The 15,958-nt window shown below is 39.8% G+C and overlaps 1 protein-coding gene across 4 annotated transcripts in view; it reads right to left on the reverse strand.

The window, feature by feature from the left end:
- Positions 1 to 15,958, reverse strand: part of Tor1aip1 (torsin 1A interacting protein 1) — a 29,442-nt gene that overhangs the window by 4,840 nt on the left and 8,644 nt on the right. For 3 of the 4 annotated variants that reach the window (NM_145092.2, XM_006250028.5, XM_006250027.5), the window contains exons 4-9: positions 12,239 to 12,277; positions 11,373 to 11,453; positions 9,243 to 9,299; positions 6,743 to 6,787; positions 5,998 to 6,066; positions 908 to 964 (exon numbers count right to left, since the gene is read on the reverse strand). In NM_145092.2, coding sequence (NP_659560.2) covers positions 908 to 964; positions 5,998 to 6,066; positions 6,743 to 6,787; positions 9,243 to 9,299; positions 11,373 to 11,453; positions 12,239 to 12,277 — 348 coding nt within the window. The remainder of the gene's footprint in view (positions 1 to 907; positions 965 to 5,997; positions 6,067 to 6,742; positions 6,788 to 9,242; positions 9,300 to 11,372; positions 11,454 to 12,238; positions 12,278 to 15,958) is intronic. The other variant, XM_039090334.2, reaches the window with a different exon arrangement.

Below are 15,958 nucleotides of genomic sequence, written 5' to 3' on the forward strand. Positions count from 1 at the left end.
ATAAATAGGTTTAGCCCACTTTTAAAAACTACTATGTGATGCTGCAACTTCCCGGCAAATTATGTATCCAAAGGGATGGACTCAGTATGTGGAGGCCACATCTGCATCTCAGGTTTGCTACCGCAATGATGTAGAGCCACACAGTGCAGACAACTCAAGTATCCATCATCTGATGAGTATATATGGAAATCATTCTTAAAAAAAGAATCTTGTCATTCACAAATTAATTGAAAGGGTAGGTATTTTTATCAATGTAGAAAGACACAAAAATTTGAGAATCACTAATAATTGCTTAGTACTCATTATTCAAGGTTAACAGGCTTTAGGAATAAGAAAATTCTTCAAGGCTATAGACAAGGTAAGTGTTCCAGTTCAGTTCAAATACACCTCTGTGGACTTCAAAACCTGCAGCATTTGCTTCAATCACACTATACGCTACCTGCCTGCTAATCCAGCCTACTTCAGTCTAATGTAACAGTTGCTTACTCAGTAACAAATCGTTTTTGGTTAATTTATTAGTGCCGTGTGTGCACAGGCCATGTGTGGGCGTAGGCATGTGCATGGAGATCAGAGTGTAACTCTGTGGAGTCGCTTCTCTCCTCCACCTTTATGTGGTTCTTGTGTCTGAACTCCGGGGCTGGGGTTTGTACAGTAAGATTTTTACTCACCAGACAATCTCTCCAGCCCTACTTATCAACGTTTATTTTTAGTACTATGAACAATAAAGAGGAAACTGGTGTTTCATATGGTTTTCCTCCACAGAATTTCCCTGCTGATACAGTATATATTTTTATAAGCATATACGTGCTTATATGATGCTTCAAATAGCATTAAGTCATACTGCTGTCAAATATGTTTTAAATACAAGCCATCAAGTTTGGACCACTTAGCGAATAGATAAACTTACGTTGCCTGGAGGTTGATGGAGATTGGTTTCCAAAGTCTGATTTCTGAATGTTGTTATCTAAAATAAAAAGTAATTTGAAAAGACCATCAGTTTTATGTTTTATTTGCCCAGGTATTTTCCTTACAGAAAATGCAGAGGCCAAGCAGCGGATGTAGGGGAGGCAGAATAACTGAATGCCTGCCACCCTGAAGGCCCTTCATGGTGAATCAATACTAGTCTAGTACAGAGCAAACACTCAGACACTCGCTGTTGAGAGACAGCCTTGCAGCTTACTTACTAGAATGATAACACAGGAACAAAGGAAAGGCGGCAAACAATGCGGACACCATAATAAAAGCATGAAATCATCTGAAAATGGCTATTTACAAAACTGCTGCCTATAAAGATAATATAAGGAGGAGGAAAATGTAGGTTATGGATTACTAAATTACATGGCATAAGGTATTTCCACACAAAATTCAATCTTAAATCCTCATTATCTTCTATCTTGGGATGACTGAAAAAGTTCCTCTAGGGATTATGACCATTTAAATCCTTAATATTTTTTTAAAAAATCTTATAAAACAAAACAAAGCCAAAAAAAATGTGTCAAGAGACAGAGAGGCCCAGCACCTTCTCTGGTGTGCCTGCATTTGCTGTTATAGCCATCTACCATTTGCCTTTGTGATTCTGGTACGGACAACAGTAGAATGAGTTTATTAACAGCTTCTGTGGAGAAACACTGGACTAGACCACAGCAATAAAGTCAGCACTGTTATTTACAGAAATTGCCTTGAGTCATATGACCAGAAAACAGAAACAAAACTGAAACATTCAACAACCAAGCAGGACAAAGTGATATCATGCTAATAACTCTATTAGCTGATTTTTTTCAGTTACCAATTCTGATCATGAAACTTTACTAGAAACATTTAAATTATGTCATAGGTTACATTGCACTCTTAAAAACCAAGTGCTAAAAAGGGCCCCGATACATCAGATGTTCATCTTAAAGTCCTCATTACATGGTTGCAAAGATAAAATGGGATATGGCAGTCCTGTGATGTTCTATTTTTTTTTTTTTTGGTTCTTTTTTTCCGGAGCTGGGGACCGAACCCAGGGCCTTGCGCTTCCTAGGCAAGCGCTCTACTACTGAGCTAAATCCCCAACCCCGATGTTCCATTTTTTAATGATGGGTTTGACTAATAAGTTTTAAATATGTGTCGTACATACTATGTATATAACCCACAAATCTCAAACTTTTAAGCCTGCTATGTATAAACTGCTGAGGTATTCTCTCTTACTAAAACCATTAGAGGCAGTAAGAGAATCATGAAAAATCTCTAGATATTTTCAAGCACAAAGATTATAGCAGCATCATAGTAACTGAGCTAAGGCCATGAGTATCTCTAAGGTAAGAAAGCTTGAAGCGCAGAAAGTTTTGAATTAACAAGTGGAGGAGCTGAAATTTAAAACCCGGGAATTAAAATGTTTCAAAGATTTGATTTTTCTAGACGTATTTAATCTACTTTTTCACAGGTAAATGGAAAGACGGTGACCAACTGTATCTTAGCCATAAGGTTAGAATTGTAGGTTGAACTTGACCTAGGACCATTTTTATACCCAGGGAACTGGTGCTAACCTGGATGACAACAGGAAATCTAAGTTCCAGGTTCTGAAATATCCACATTTAAAAACACCCCCACCACAGCAGGCAGAAATACATAACTGAGAATAATATGAAATTTAGAATGTTAAAAAAAGTATGAGAGAGAAACAGCCCAGGCCCGGTGGTGCACACCTGGGAAGGCAGCTCTCAGAGGTGGCAAGAAGCTGAGGAGAAGCCTAGAGCTGGCTATGAGACCCTGTTGAGAACACAAACAGCAGCAGCCAAACCCTAAACAAAACACCTGGGACAAAAGCTTAAACAACTGTCTCTGACTGAAGAGTAATTAAGTAAAGGCTGTTACAAAATCACCACAGGCATCTTTCTCTGTTACGAACATGTTTGTCCTTTTCATTGTTCTACACTAAACAAAACTTTGTTGGTGAACTAATAACCATTCTTTCCTTGGTCTGGATATGTAGCCCAGGCTGTCTTCAAACCTCCTGCTTAGGCAGCCTGATTATAGGCGTGCCCCACTATGCTCAACTTATGCACGCACAGTTCTTGTATGCCATTTCCTAAAAAACTCTCAAAGTTCAGTACAATACCTAGATGTGGTAGTTACAAGTATTTAAGTCATAATAAATATAGTAAGGTAAGATAAAATAGGAATGCAAACATAAAATTCTGAAAGTTAACTACAAATTTGGTGTCAAAAAAACAAACAAACAAACAAACAAAAAAAAAAAAACAAAAAAAAAAACCTAAGCTGGTCCTGGTGACTTCACTTCAGGCCAGCCAGGGCTATCCAGGAAGATCCTCTCTCACAATAACGGTGGAGGGCAGCAGTAGCAGTAATGCTAGCTACATGTCAAACATCTACATGTCAAACATGGTCAACATACTGTTTTTCCTTCTTCGATGAACAATGTCCTAGAGAAAATGAAAGGGGTTTTGAGAGATATCACTGAACTTAAGATAGTGCGGACTGCTCTTCTAGAGGACCAGAGTTCAAATCTCACATCAGAGAGCTTTTAACTCTAGCTCCAACGGGTTTGTCACCCTCTTCTAACCTCTGAAGAAACTATACTCACGTGTACAGATACAGCGCACACACACACAACTAAGAAAAAAGTCCAGAGCTGAAGTGACAGTTCAGCAGTTAAGGGTACTGGGCACTTTTACAGAGGATCTGAGTTCAGTTCCTGAGACCTACTGCCTGTAACTCCAGTTCCAAGAGAACTAAAGCCCTCTTCCAGCTCACAGATAAACAGGCACACACACATACACAAAATTAAAATTACTGAAACAAATATTTAATCTAAAAAATATTTAGGGGCTGGGGATTTAGCTCAGTGGTAGAGCGCTTGCCTAGGAAGCGCAAGGCCCTGGGTTCGGTCCCCAGCTCCGAAAAAAAGAACCAAAAAAAAAAAAAAAAAAAAAAATTAAAAAATCTTCTCTGGTACCAATGTGTACAATTTTTTCTTTGTTATTTATTTCCTCGAATACAATATTACAAATTAAGAAATAAACCAAGAGGGGAGGGGGGAGGGGGATGTTTGCCCGGAAACCGGGAAAGGGAATAACACTCGAAATGTATATAAGAAATACTCAAGTCAATTAAAAAAAAAAAAAAAAAAAAAAAAAAGAAAGAAATAAACCAAGAAGCTCTGGATTTTTCATGGTATACAGGCTGCAATTACTGAATTGTTATTTTCAGGTGCTACCTCTTTTTTTTTGGTTCTTTTTTTTCGGAGCTGGGGACCGAACCCAGGGCCTTGCGCTTCCTAGGCAAGCGCTCTACCACTGAGCTAAATCCCCAACCCCTCAGGTGCTACCTCTTAGGTTTCAATTTTCAATCAAGTGTGGTGGGCATACACCTTTAATCTCAGGAGGCAGAGGTAGGTAGATCTGAGTTAAAGTCAGCTTGGTCTACATAGTGAGTTTGAAAACAGGCAGAACTACACAGAGAGATACTGTCTCTCAAATTTAATAGGACAAAAAAAAAAAAGGATTTTCGGGTTGGGGATTTAGCTCAGTGGTAGAGCGCTTGCCTAGCAAGCGCAAGGCCCTGGGTTCGGTCCCCAGCTCCGGAAAAAAAAAAAAAAAAGGATTTTCATTTTTTATTCTGGTTACATATAATTCTAATAATCTGAATAATTAGTATTTGGTTTCCTAAGTATAAGAGCAGTGAAGAACAAAATCTAAGAGGAAATGGTCTAGTATCAGAAATATACAATATTAAAAAATAACAACCAGGGGTTGGGGATTTAGCTCAGTGGTAGAGCGCTTGCCTAGGAAGCGCAAGGCCCTGGGTTCGGTCCCCAGCTCCGGAAAAAAAGAACCAAAAAAAAAAAAAAAAGAAGAGGAAATGTAATCATTAGAGATTACCACAATCTCTAATGTGTCAGTCTTTCCATGAGCAACAGATAAATGTGAGGGATTTTTATATAATCTAAATAAACAGGGACAAGAGGTACTGTGGTCAGAGAGGAAAAAGGGGACAGAATCCTGGTGTGATGGCACACACCTGTCTATGAGCAGCTGCAGCTAAAGGATGTGGACCACATAGTGATGCACCGTCGCAAGCCCCAAACAAATGCCGTGTGAGAGGGGAGAGGGGAGAAGCACCATTCATGGCAGAAAACAGAATGGACAGTTTACACGGCCATTACAGACATAATCAATAATTGACCTGACTTGATTCCTGGTTTTTTTGTTCATCTTAGTGACTGAACCCAGTGTTTTATGCATGCTGGCCAAATGCCCTACCACTCAGCTACATCTTCAGCACTAATGTGGATGTATTTCTACAGACAAAATGACAGACTGTGCTCAAAGTATGGTCATTTTGTCACATCAATTTACAGATTTTTAAAAAAGATTTATTTATTTATTTATTTATTTATCTATTTATTTATTTATTTATTTGGTGTATACAAGTAAGTACACTGTCACTGTCTTTAGACACACCAGAAAAGGGCATCAGATCCCATTACAGATGGTTGTGAGTCACCACGTGGTTGCTGGGAATTGAACTCACTCAGGACCTCTGGAAAAGCAGCCAATGCTCTTAACCTCATAACTTCTGAGCCATCTCTCCACCACAAGAGATATTTCTTCCCTTCAGTGACATTTACTCTACCCTAAACATGATCATGAAAATACTATTTGTGAATTTTCAGCCTTTATGACATAAAATAAGGGACAAAGAAGGTTGCAGTAGAGTGCTTATCTATATGGAGTTCACTAAAACACACACACACACACACACACACACACACCCTGAAGTTATTAAAAGTACAGCTTCATTTTCACGCACAGCTGCTAGCTTGAGGCCTGGGAACACCATCCACTGGTTTTCTCACGCCACTCTCTTCGCTGCACTGGCTGCACTGGCAATCTCAGCTCGGAGCCAGAGCTGACCTTAAGTACTTACCTGAAGAGCTCAGTATTTGGTATGTTAGTCAACAAAGTACGGCAGAAAAGTGAGCTATCTACTTACATGCCATTCTAGTCCTCATTCTCACAGCTTGTTCAACCCACTCTTGAGGGTTTTTTTGACATCCTGTGGCTGAAGCAAAAAGATATATAGATATATCATTTCATATACTTTCTAAGTTTATACCACAGTTCAACTATGTAATAAATTTAACAGAAAGGGGGAAAGCAGGGAGGAACACATCAGATCCAAAGTAAAAGATAATTTCCTGGGACCAGACAAAAACAGAAATAATCACTCATCAGACAAAACTATGCTGTTCATCTTTACTCAGATCTACAGAGTTCAAACTATTCCACTGGATTCTAATTACATTTAAGAAGAAGAGTTGGAGCGCAAGGCCCTGGGTTCGGTCCCCAGCTCCGAAAAAAGAACCAAAAAAAAAAAAGAAGAAAAGTTGGGCAATTACCCTCCAAGTAAATCACTGAGGCTAAAACTGCTCAGAGTGGAGCACCACATCAGAGTAATTATTACATACAGGACCACTGTGTGGTGGACTTTAAAAGCTGAGGTGAAGTGATTTAAAAATCAAACTACAACTTTATTTCTTTGGTTTCTTGAGACAGGGTTTCTCTGTGTAGTCCTAGACCTCACTCTGTAGACCAGGCCAGTCTCGAACTTAGAAACCCTCCTGTCTTTGCTGGAATTAAAGGTGTGTGTCACCAAGTTTGGCCATGTTAGAGCTTTTTATTGGTTGAAGGCAGAAAGAGGGCTGACAGGAATAGAGAAGAGATTATGGAGCACTTACGCAGCAGTGAGGGTTGATTCTCATGAGCTGTGAAGTCCCCCCGACCTAGAACAGAGAAAAGGAGTAAAGTCAGAGAGCACTGGGAACAAAGACAAAACGATGTAGCACAGGCATTTCACTTGCTGGTGTCTGCAGACGCAGAAGGTCTTAGATCTTCTGAAGGTGGAGCTCCAGGTGGTTCTGCATTGTCCACTGTGGTGCTACAAACTGAACCTCTGTCCTCTGCAAGCACATTTAACCACCGAGTCATCTTTCCCATCATATTTCTCTTTTTCTAAACTAGAAATGCTTAGAACTGGACAATGATAAGACATCAGCTCTAGGATCACTATTCCAAAAATGGCTATGCAGAAGATGTGGTTCAGGGGTTGGGGATTTAGCTCAGTGGTAGAGCGCTTGCCTAGCAAGCGCAAGGCCCTGGGTTCGGTCCTCAGCTCCAAAAAAAAAAAAGATGTGGAAGATGTGGTTCAGTGCAGAGTACTAGAGTACTCCGTGTGTGTGTGTGTGTGTGTGTGTGTGTGTGTGTGTGTGTGTGTGTGCGTGTGTGTGTGTGTGTGTCTTTCATTCCCAGCACAGAAAGGAAAAAGAAAAGTACACTAACCAACTAACCAGGCCATGGCGGTCTGAATGAGATACCCTCCATAAGTCTTGGGGCAACATTTAATACTCGGTTCTCAGTTGACAGCACTTGTCAGGGAGGTTTAGGGGGCATGGCTTTGTTGGAGAAGGTGTGTCACCAGGGATAGAGGTTCTGAACTTTTGTGTGTGCTCTCATGGCCTCCTGCTTGCAGTCTGAGACATGACTTCCTCTGCCATGCCTTCACTCTGACATCATGGACTTTTAACCCTGTGGAACTGTAAACCTGGATAAACCCTTCCTTCTAGAACAGTGGTTTTCAACTGTAGGTCGTGACTCCCCAGTATTTCACATCAGATGTCCTGCATAACAGATGTTTACCTTGTGACTCATAACAGTAGCAAAGTTATTTATGTAGTAGCAACATAATTTTATGGTTGGGGGGGTCATAGCATTAGGAAGGTTGAGAGCCACTGTTCTAAAAGTTGTCCTGGCCACGAGTGTTTTATCATAGAAAAATAACAAACAGGTTAAATGTGTTCTATGTGTCAAGTGCAATTATTTAATTCTTTCACCTCATGTGGTAACAACTATTATCCTTTAAAAATAAGAGGAAAGAACAAAAAATTGATGATTTCTACAAGATTACATAGCTAAAAGTAATGGAATTAGCAAACAAATATAGGTATACAAATCACACAATATAGAATAGTATCCATCACATATGCAAACCTGTGGACACTGCAAAGTCATGGAGCAAAGAATAAAGTGATATAATGTGAACTAGGTAAATGTCAAAAACTGCCTGGAAAAGCTAAGCTATCCTCTGAGGATGAAACATGTGTTTTCTGAATACAAATGCAACCAATATATACTTGTACTAGCTAGTTTTAAGTCAACCTGATAGAAGCTAGGGGTTAACTGAGAGAAGGAGACCCCAAATTGAGAAAATACCTCCATAAAAACTGGCTATAGACAAGCCTGTAAGGCATTTTTCTAATTAGTGATTTATGGGGGAAAGGCCCAGCCTATTCTGGGTGGTACCATTCCTGGTCCATTCCTGGGTGGTCCTGGGTTCTATAAGAGAGCAAGCTGAGAAAGCCAAGGGAAGCAAGCCCGTAAGCCGCACCCCTCCATAACCTGTATATATTAGCTCCTGCCTCCAGGTCCCTGCCTTAGCTTCTTCCCTCAATGGATCTGTAAGCCAAATAAGCACCTTACATTGCTTTTGGTTAGGTTTCATCCCAGCAATAGTATCCCAACAAGAAAGGGCTTATTTAAAACAACAGACTTTAAACAAACAACAACAACCTGGACTGACAGCCAGGCCTGGAGGCACAGGTCTACAATCCCAAATACTTAGGATACTAGGACAAGAAGATTGCAAGCTTAAGGCTTGCTTAGGCAATTCAGTGTGACCCTGTCTCAAAACAAAAAGTAAAAATGGGTGTGTGCATGTGTGAAAATAATCTATACACACACACACATACACACACTCATATCAAATACTAAGAAGTACTTTATAGAAAATGTGTTTATGGCCACATCTAAGAGTCTACCTCAAGTAGACAGATTTTCTTCTTACTGATATATAACGAAATATGGCAACTTAGAGTCAATGAAATAAAGGAAATTACTCAAATCTTGAAATTTAATTTAAAAATAGAAAAAGAGAAAACACTATTATTTTGCTTAACCTAACGAACATGTATTCATTATAGATTATCCACAATAGAAAATAACATTCACTTCTAATATTTTGTATTGTCATGTCAACAACCAAGATGAAAAATTACAAAGCTACAAGACTCCCTCATCTAGCAGTGAACAAACTAAAACGACCAACAAGCTAATAGTATAAAGAAAGGCACACTGGCGACAGCTGGCCTTCTCACGAGCACACTAGAAACTTAGAGTACTTACTGTGTGGTAACCCCCACAGTGAGTCTGGATGGTGACCGGCTGCTACTGCGGCTTCATCTGAAAACAAATCATTTGAAGGATCACTGTCCAGTGCTCACTTTATGAGAGAATAACGAGTAGTGAGAAGAGAGACAGACAGACTACAGGCAATGACCTCAAGTGCATGACGTTTTTTAAAACCTTCTCACTTAGGGTTGGGGATTTAGCTCAGCGGTAGAGCACTTGCCTAGGGAGCGCAAGGCCCTGGGTTCGGTCCTCAGCTCCAAAAAAAAAGAAAAAAAAAAAAAACCTTCTCACTTGCAAACTGTACCACACATATCTTCTTTTCTGTGACATTAAAGTGGAAGGAAGGACTATTTGCAAGGAGGAAAGGATGGAGCTGAAGTGAAAGTGCACGAGACAGCAGAAGACTGAGCCCACTGACATTCCATCACAGAGGGGGAGGGGCTCAGGACTCTACCTTGAAGGAGGACCTAATAGGCAGTTGACAGTTGCTGGGGAAGGGAAGTCATTCTCTCAGTGGTGTAGCCACTGGTAAGTCACCCTTGCCCAATTAATAACCTCCCATCCACCTCTCATTCAAGCAGCCCCAATTAAAGGGAAGTGGGGGCACAGACTACAAACCAAGTAGGAAGGGAACTTGTTGGGGAAAGTTTAGCGGGAGGCAGAGGGAGATGGGAGAGGATAATGGGAATATGATTAATATTACCTACTGTTTAATTGGAAAGAATAAAAATATTAAATGCTTTAAGAAGGATGAGGGATGGGAGAGGGAAATGGGGGTAGCTAAGAACAAAGTGTGAAGATGTATATATGTGAAAATATTTTAAAAACAAACCTGTATATGCTACATATAAAAACAGAACTGTAAGTTGGCGATGGAAACTGGCACCGTGGTGCATATTTTTAATGCCAGCACTGCTATGGACGGGTGGGACTGAAGCAGGGGGATCAATAACGTAAGGTCAGCCTGTGTTATACAGGACATCCTCTCAAATCAACAAACAAAATAAACGACCCCTAACAAAAGAAGAACGGAGGGAAAATAAGGGAAGGGGATGTGCAAAATGCCAAATGCCAATGCCAAAAGCCAGCTTTCAAACTTTACAGTTTTATTTTTATTTCCTGTGGTTCTGGGCTTCCCACCCAAATGTGAGGCAAGCACTCTACCAGCAGGGTTTGTCCTCACCCCTCTTTGAGACAAGTCTTTCTATATAGCCCCAACTGGCCTGGAACTTGCTATCTAAACCACATTGGCTTGGAACTCACAGAGATCTACTTGCCTCTGCCTCTCAAGTGAGTGCTGGGATTAAACATGTGCACCACCACACCAGCCCCATGAACTTACCTTTAATGAGAAAAATGTTGATGTAAATCATGAGAAGTACAGACATTTCCATGAGGTGATAATTTTATGGAACTAAGGAGTTACCCATTTATAGAGTCTAAAAATTAGTCTAGCATCTTCTTAAGCTTTAAGTTTCTCTATCCAACTAACTCTTAAAGGCAAGTTCACCTGTGCAATTGTAGACCACCATGCTTAAACAACAAATCCCCTGTGATCTCACATGGTCAAGACTCTGACTTAGGGGCTGGAGAGATGGCTCAGCGGTTAAGAGCACCCGACTGCTCTTCCAGAGGTCCTGAGTTCAATTCCCAGCAACCACATGGTGGCTCACAACCATCTGTAAAGAGATTCAATGCCCTCTTCTGGTGTATCTGAAGACAGCTACAGTGTACTTATATATAATAAATGAATAAATAAATCTTAAAAAAAAAAAAAAGACTCTGACTTAAAGACAAAGACATTACCTATTACTACAAGAAGTTCTTTAAAACTGAACAATACTCCTGAGACTGTTAAGTACCAATGTGATCGATTTCTTAAAATTCAAAACCAGGCAGTAATTCCTGAGCATAAAAATATCTTTCCATAAATACTCAAGCTGGCTAAAAGTGCTCTATTCAGCTATCTGCTACAGGCATGACGGAATGAGTAATTATAATGGACTAAGAATACAACTCTAAAAATGATTTGTAAAAAATTTTAAAGGCCTAAATATTTAAAAATATATTTTAACTACAAGATAGCCCTGTAGGGAGAGTTATGCACATATAAAGCAATGTTACCTCTAGACTCGACAGAGTCCCTGGATCTGATCCTGATAGTGACATCACTGTAAGAGCTCTCAAGATCATCTTCGGTTTCTCCTACAAGGGGGCAGACAGTGACCAGTACAGTCTTTATGCTCGAGTTCAAAAATTCCAGCTCAACACAGGCTAATGCTACAGTGCAGCCCCTGAGTGTCCAGTACAGGGCTGCTGTTTGTTTACTGAGATTCCTATGTGGAATAAGAAAGTTCTAAATGAGCTACGGTTGAGCTCCTATATTTGTTTCCCTCTGTTTGTTTTCAGCCACATAATTACTTCCTGAACAAATAATGTCTAAAAACCATACACTGAGGCTTTATTGCAGAGTCCAAAATAAACAGATTAATCAGGAAATTCTGGGAAAATTTTAGCTTATGAGAAGAAACTACAAATAAACTGTATAATTTGAGACATGACTAATGTTGGTCAGTTGGTGTTTTTCCCCCATGGATAATGTACACATATTCACAAACATTTCAATATCCAAATGACTAATTTCAAATATATTGGCTTAAAAATGAACTAAATTTATGTTTGTATTTTCATAAACTAGTCATAAGAATTTCAAAGTGATGGTTTTAATATCACAATCAAAGACTAACATATGCTAGAAGAGGAAAGCATTAACTTCCTGAAACCTGAACAGATAAAGATGCCTAGGACAGAAGGGCTCCCTCATCCGTTCCATCCAAACGGATCCTGCTCCTTCTTCTCAGTGCACTGGTGTGCTTTTGGTCTTGTCTTAAGAAAAATACTTTTCTGCTCCTCTCTCCTAACTACCCAGCAAAACTGCTTCAAATATAAAGAAAGACAATGTATTACATGACAGTTAAAAAGAAAATTACCTTCCTCAAAGGGGTTGATGTGTTGGACAATGGAAGCGTCTAGAAGAGAAAGACATAAATAAAAGTATGTAACACCATATATAGTACTATATGTATTATAGTATTATAAAGCTTAGGAATAATAATATAAAGAGTATGTGACTAAGAAAAATCAACACAAAATACAAAAGAAGATGATTTTTTCTATAAGATGTCTAAATCTATCATTTCCCTCAGAAATATATCTGATATAAACTCATATTACAAACAAATGCTTATTAAAATTTTAAGTCATGTGTATTTGCGTCTGTCACATGTGTGCAGAAACCATGAGCTGCTGGCTCCCCTGGAGCTGGAGTAACAGGCAGTTGTTAGGACATGTACACAGGCGCTAGGACTCCCATCTTCTTTTTTTTTTTTTTTCTTTTCTATTTTTCGGAGCTGGGGACCGAACCCAGGGCCTTGCGCTTGGTAGGCAAGCGCTCTATCACTGAGCTAAATCCCCAACCCCGGGACTCCCATCTTCTACAGGAACAGAAAGCACTCGGACACGAAGCCATACTCCAGCCCCAAATAAAGACATTTATTTATTTTTTGAGATAGGGTTAGTATCCCTGACTTACCTGAAACTCACTATGTAGTCCAAACTAGCCTTGAACTCACAATGATCTACCTGCTTCCTGTCTCCGAAGTGCTAGGATTAAAGGTGCACACCACCATGTTAAGTTTTAGTTTTTATAAAGCATGTAGCTGCCTGGCATGGTGCTGGAAGTGAGCTCAGGCTACCAGAAGAGCAAGCATTCTTCGAGTCCAAGCTTCCGAGTTCCAGAACTTAAATATATATATGTATGTATGTATGTATGTATGTATGTATGTATGTATGTATGTATGTGTATGTATATGTATTTAAATAGTATATATACATGTACATGTATATATATAAATAATATATATATATATTTTTTTTTTTTTGAGGCAGAATTCTAGACAGTCCAGGATTACCTCAATTGCTATGTAGTCAAGGTTGGCTTCAAATACTTCATCCTAATTCATCTACCTCTTGAATGCTGGGATTGCTGGCGTATACAACTGTACCTGGCTAAACGACATTCAGTTTTTCCTTCCACAGGCCTTTGGTACTCTAAATGTAACTTGGTACAGAAAGCATTAAATCATACACTGACAAATATTCCAGGTTCCTACAGGTCCCACAGGTTTACACATTTCAATTCTCCCATTTACCAGACACCCTCTCCTTCCTTCAGAAGCCTAACAAGCTGAAGGAAGCAAAAGGTCCTTAGTGCACTGGTATGACAAGAGGAAGTAGGAACAGAAAGAACAAATTCCCTTTGTTAGTTCAGGCAGGTGATGTACAACACTGTTCTTCACAAACGAACACGTAAAGACAACCAAACCCATTACCCAGGCTTTAAGACCCAGGCTTTTCACAGGGGCTGATGCTTGTGAGCTCCTGCTCTCTGTCTCTCTCTCTGTCTCTCTCTCTGTCTCTCTGTCTCTCTGTCTCTCTCTCTCTCTCTCTCTCTCTCTCTCTCTGTGTGTGTGTGTGTGTGTGTGTGTGTGTGTGTGTGTGTGTAGCCCGGGCTGTCCTGGAACTCACTCTGTAGACCAGGCTGGCTTCAAACTCAGAGATCTGCCTGCTTCTGCTTCCCTAGTGCTAGGATTAAAAGTGTGCACCCCCATGGCCTGGCATTGGTCTTTTTCAACAATGGAAGTCACACCCAAATATAAGCATGACTGGGCAGAAATACTAAAACTGTAGAGGGCTCACTTTATAGAACTCAACTTGTATCTCCATCTGCTGTTTTAAAGGGCATAAAAGCTTCAGCATCACACCGTGTTTTATACCAAACCTAATTAGTCAACTGAAGGCCACAAGGAGGCCCCTCAAATGATGGTCACGTAAAATAGTGCAACGAGGAGGCTGAAACACAAAGCTTTCAGATTAGCCACTTGTTTTTCTCTCCTTTTTTATGGTGCTAAGGCAGCCCTGCCTCAAGCTCCCAAACTAGACACTATCTAGAAAGTAACCTCCGACTCCTGCAATACTTCCTGTAGCCAGTGAGGTTCATTTCACAACAGCTTCGGTGGACTTGCCTAAGTTTCTTTTTGCTCTTTACCATGACACATGGATCCTGGGTTGTTAACAGTTGCAATTCTCCAATAAACTTTGTTCTGGAGAGTTGATTTTCACGTTACTCATTTTTGGCTGACAAGCAAAGTATATTTCAGAAAGTGATTCTAAATAGTATATTATGAATTTGGAATTCTTTCACATCAATTTAATTAGGTTAGTATGATATTAGTGGAAGTTTAAAGTTCTGCTGAAAATAGTACAAGTTATAAATCAATGTCTAAAATATACATGTCAACAATTTTGCTAGAAAACAGAAACTTGCCAGTAGCATCCTGCTTCGCTCAGACGGCTAATCTAGTACAGAACATGCTATTTTGGACTAGGTGCCCCTGGACTGATCCTTCATTTTCTTTTTTAAAGAGGTAAAATGCAAAGTTGCTGGTATGGTGCTGTACAAACACGACTCCAGCATTCAGGAATGGCTAAGGCGGGAGAATTCCAGTGAGTTTGAGCCAGCCTACGCGGTACACTATACAGTAAGACTCTAACTCAAAACAGTGGTCTGTCTGTCTGTCTGTCTATCTGTCTCTATCTCTCTCTCCTCTCTCACACACTCGAGGGATGGGAAAATGATTAAAAATTTATTTATTTTCTGTATTAGAGGAACTGTTCCACCATTTAACATCTTTTTTCATCTTTTAAATGTTATTAGCTTAAAATTTAAAGTCGGGCTGGGGAGATAGCTCAGGGGTTAAGAGCACTGACCGCTCTTCCAGAGGTCCTGAGTTCAAATCCCAGCAACCACATGGTGGCTCATAACCATCTGTAATGGGATCTGATGCCCTCTTCTGGTGTGTATGAAGACAGCGACAGTGTACTCATATAAATAAAATAAATATAATAAAATAAAATGTAAAGTCACATTTTATTCACTGAATGCTTGCATGTGATCAGGGACATGCTGCAGAAGCTGGTCCTCTCTTCATCATGTGGGTCCCAGGGACTGAACTCAGGTTGTCACCATTGACAGTCACTGCCATTCCCCCACAAACCACTTCACTGGCCCCCTTAGGTTTTTCCTTTCTTTTTTCTTTTCGAGTCAACTCACAGATATCCTCCTGCCTCTGCCTCCCAAGTGCTAGGATTATAGGCATACACTATTATGCTTGGCTTTGAAATTTTATTTTCGAAGCACTAGATTATTATATTTCATTTTGTATAGCAGTTTTAAATTATATAATTACTCAGATATATATAGCATACACAAGCCACCACGCATGGCTTATTCTTTATAAACTACTCAGTATATAGAAACACTTATAAAAGGTTGAGTTGAAAGCAGGTATGGTGGTGCATGCTGGATTGGAGGCAGAGGCAGGGAGATCACACGTCCTGGGTCAATCTGAGTGAGAGAAGCTGCATCACAAAATAAAAGGATAAAGTGACTTTTTAAAACTATAATAATGAAAAATGGTATGTAAAGGATGTATTTAATCATAGTTTTCCGTTTTTTATGACAGGGTCTGCCTATATAACCCGACTGTCTTCAAACTCACAATTCTTAGGTCTTTTCTTCCCTTGATTATAAGTGGGGATCATCAAATCAGGCTTCTTTTTCTTTAAAGAACCAAACCAAACCAACACCA

This window comes from Rattus norvegicus, chromosome 13 (genome assembly GCF_036323735.1).
Source record: "Rattus norvegicus strain BN/NHsdMcwi chromosome 13, GRCr8, whole genome shotgun sequence".
In the NCBI taxonomy this organism is placed as follows: domain Eukaryota; kingdom Metazoa; phylum Chordata; class Mammalia; order Rodentia; family Muridae; genus Rattus; species Rattus norvegicus.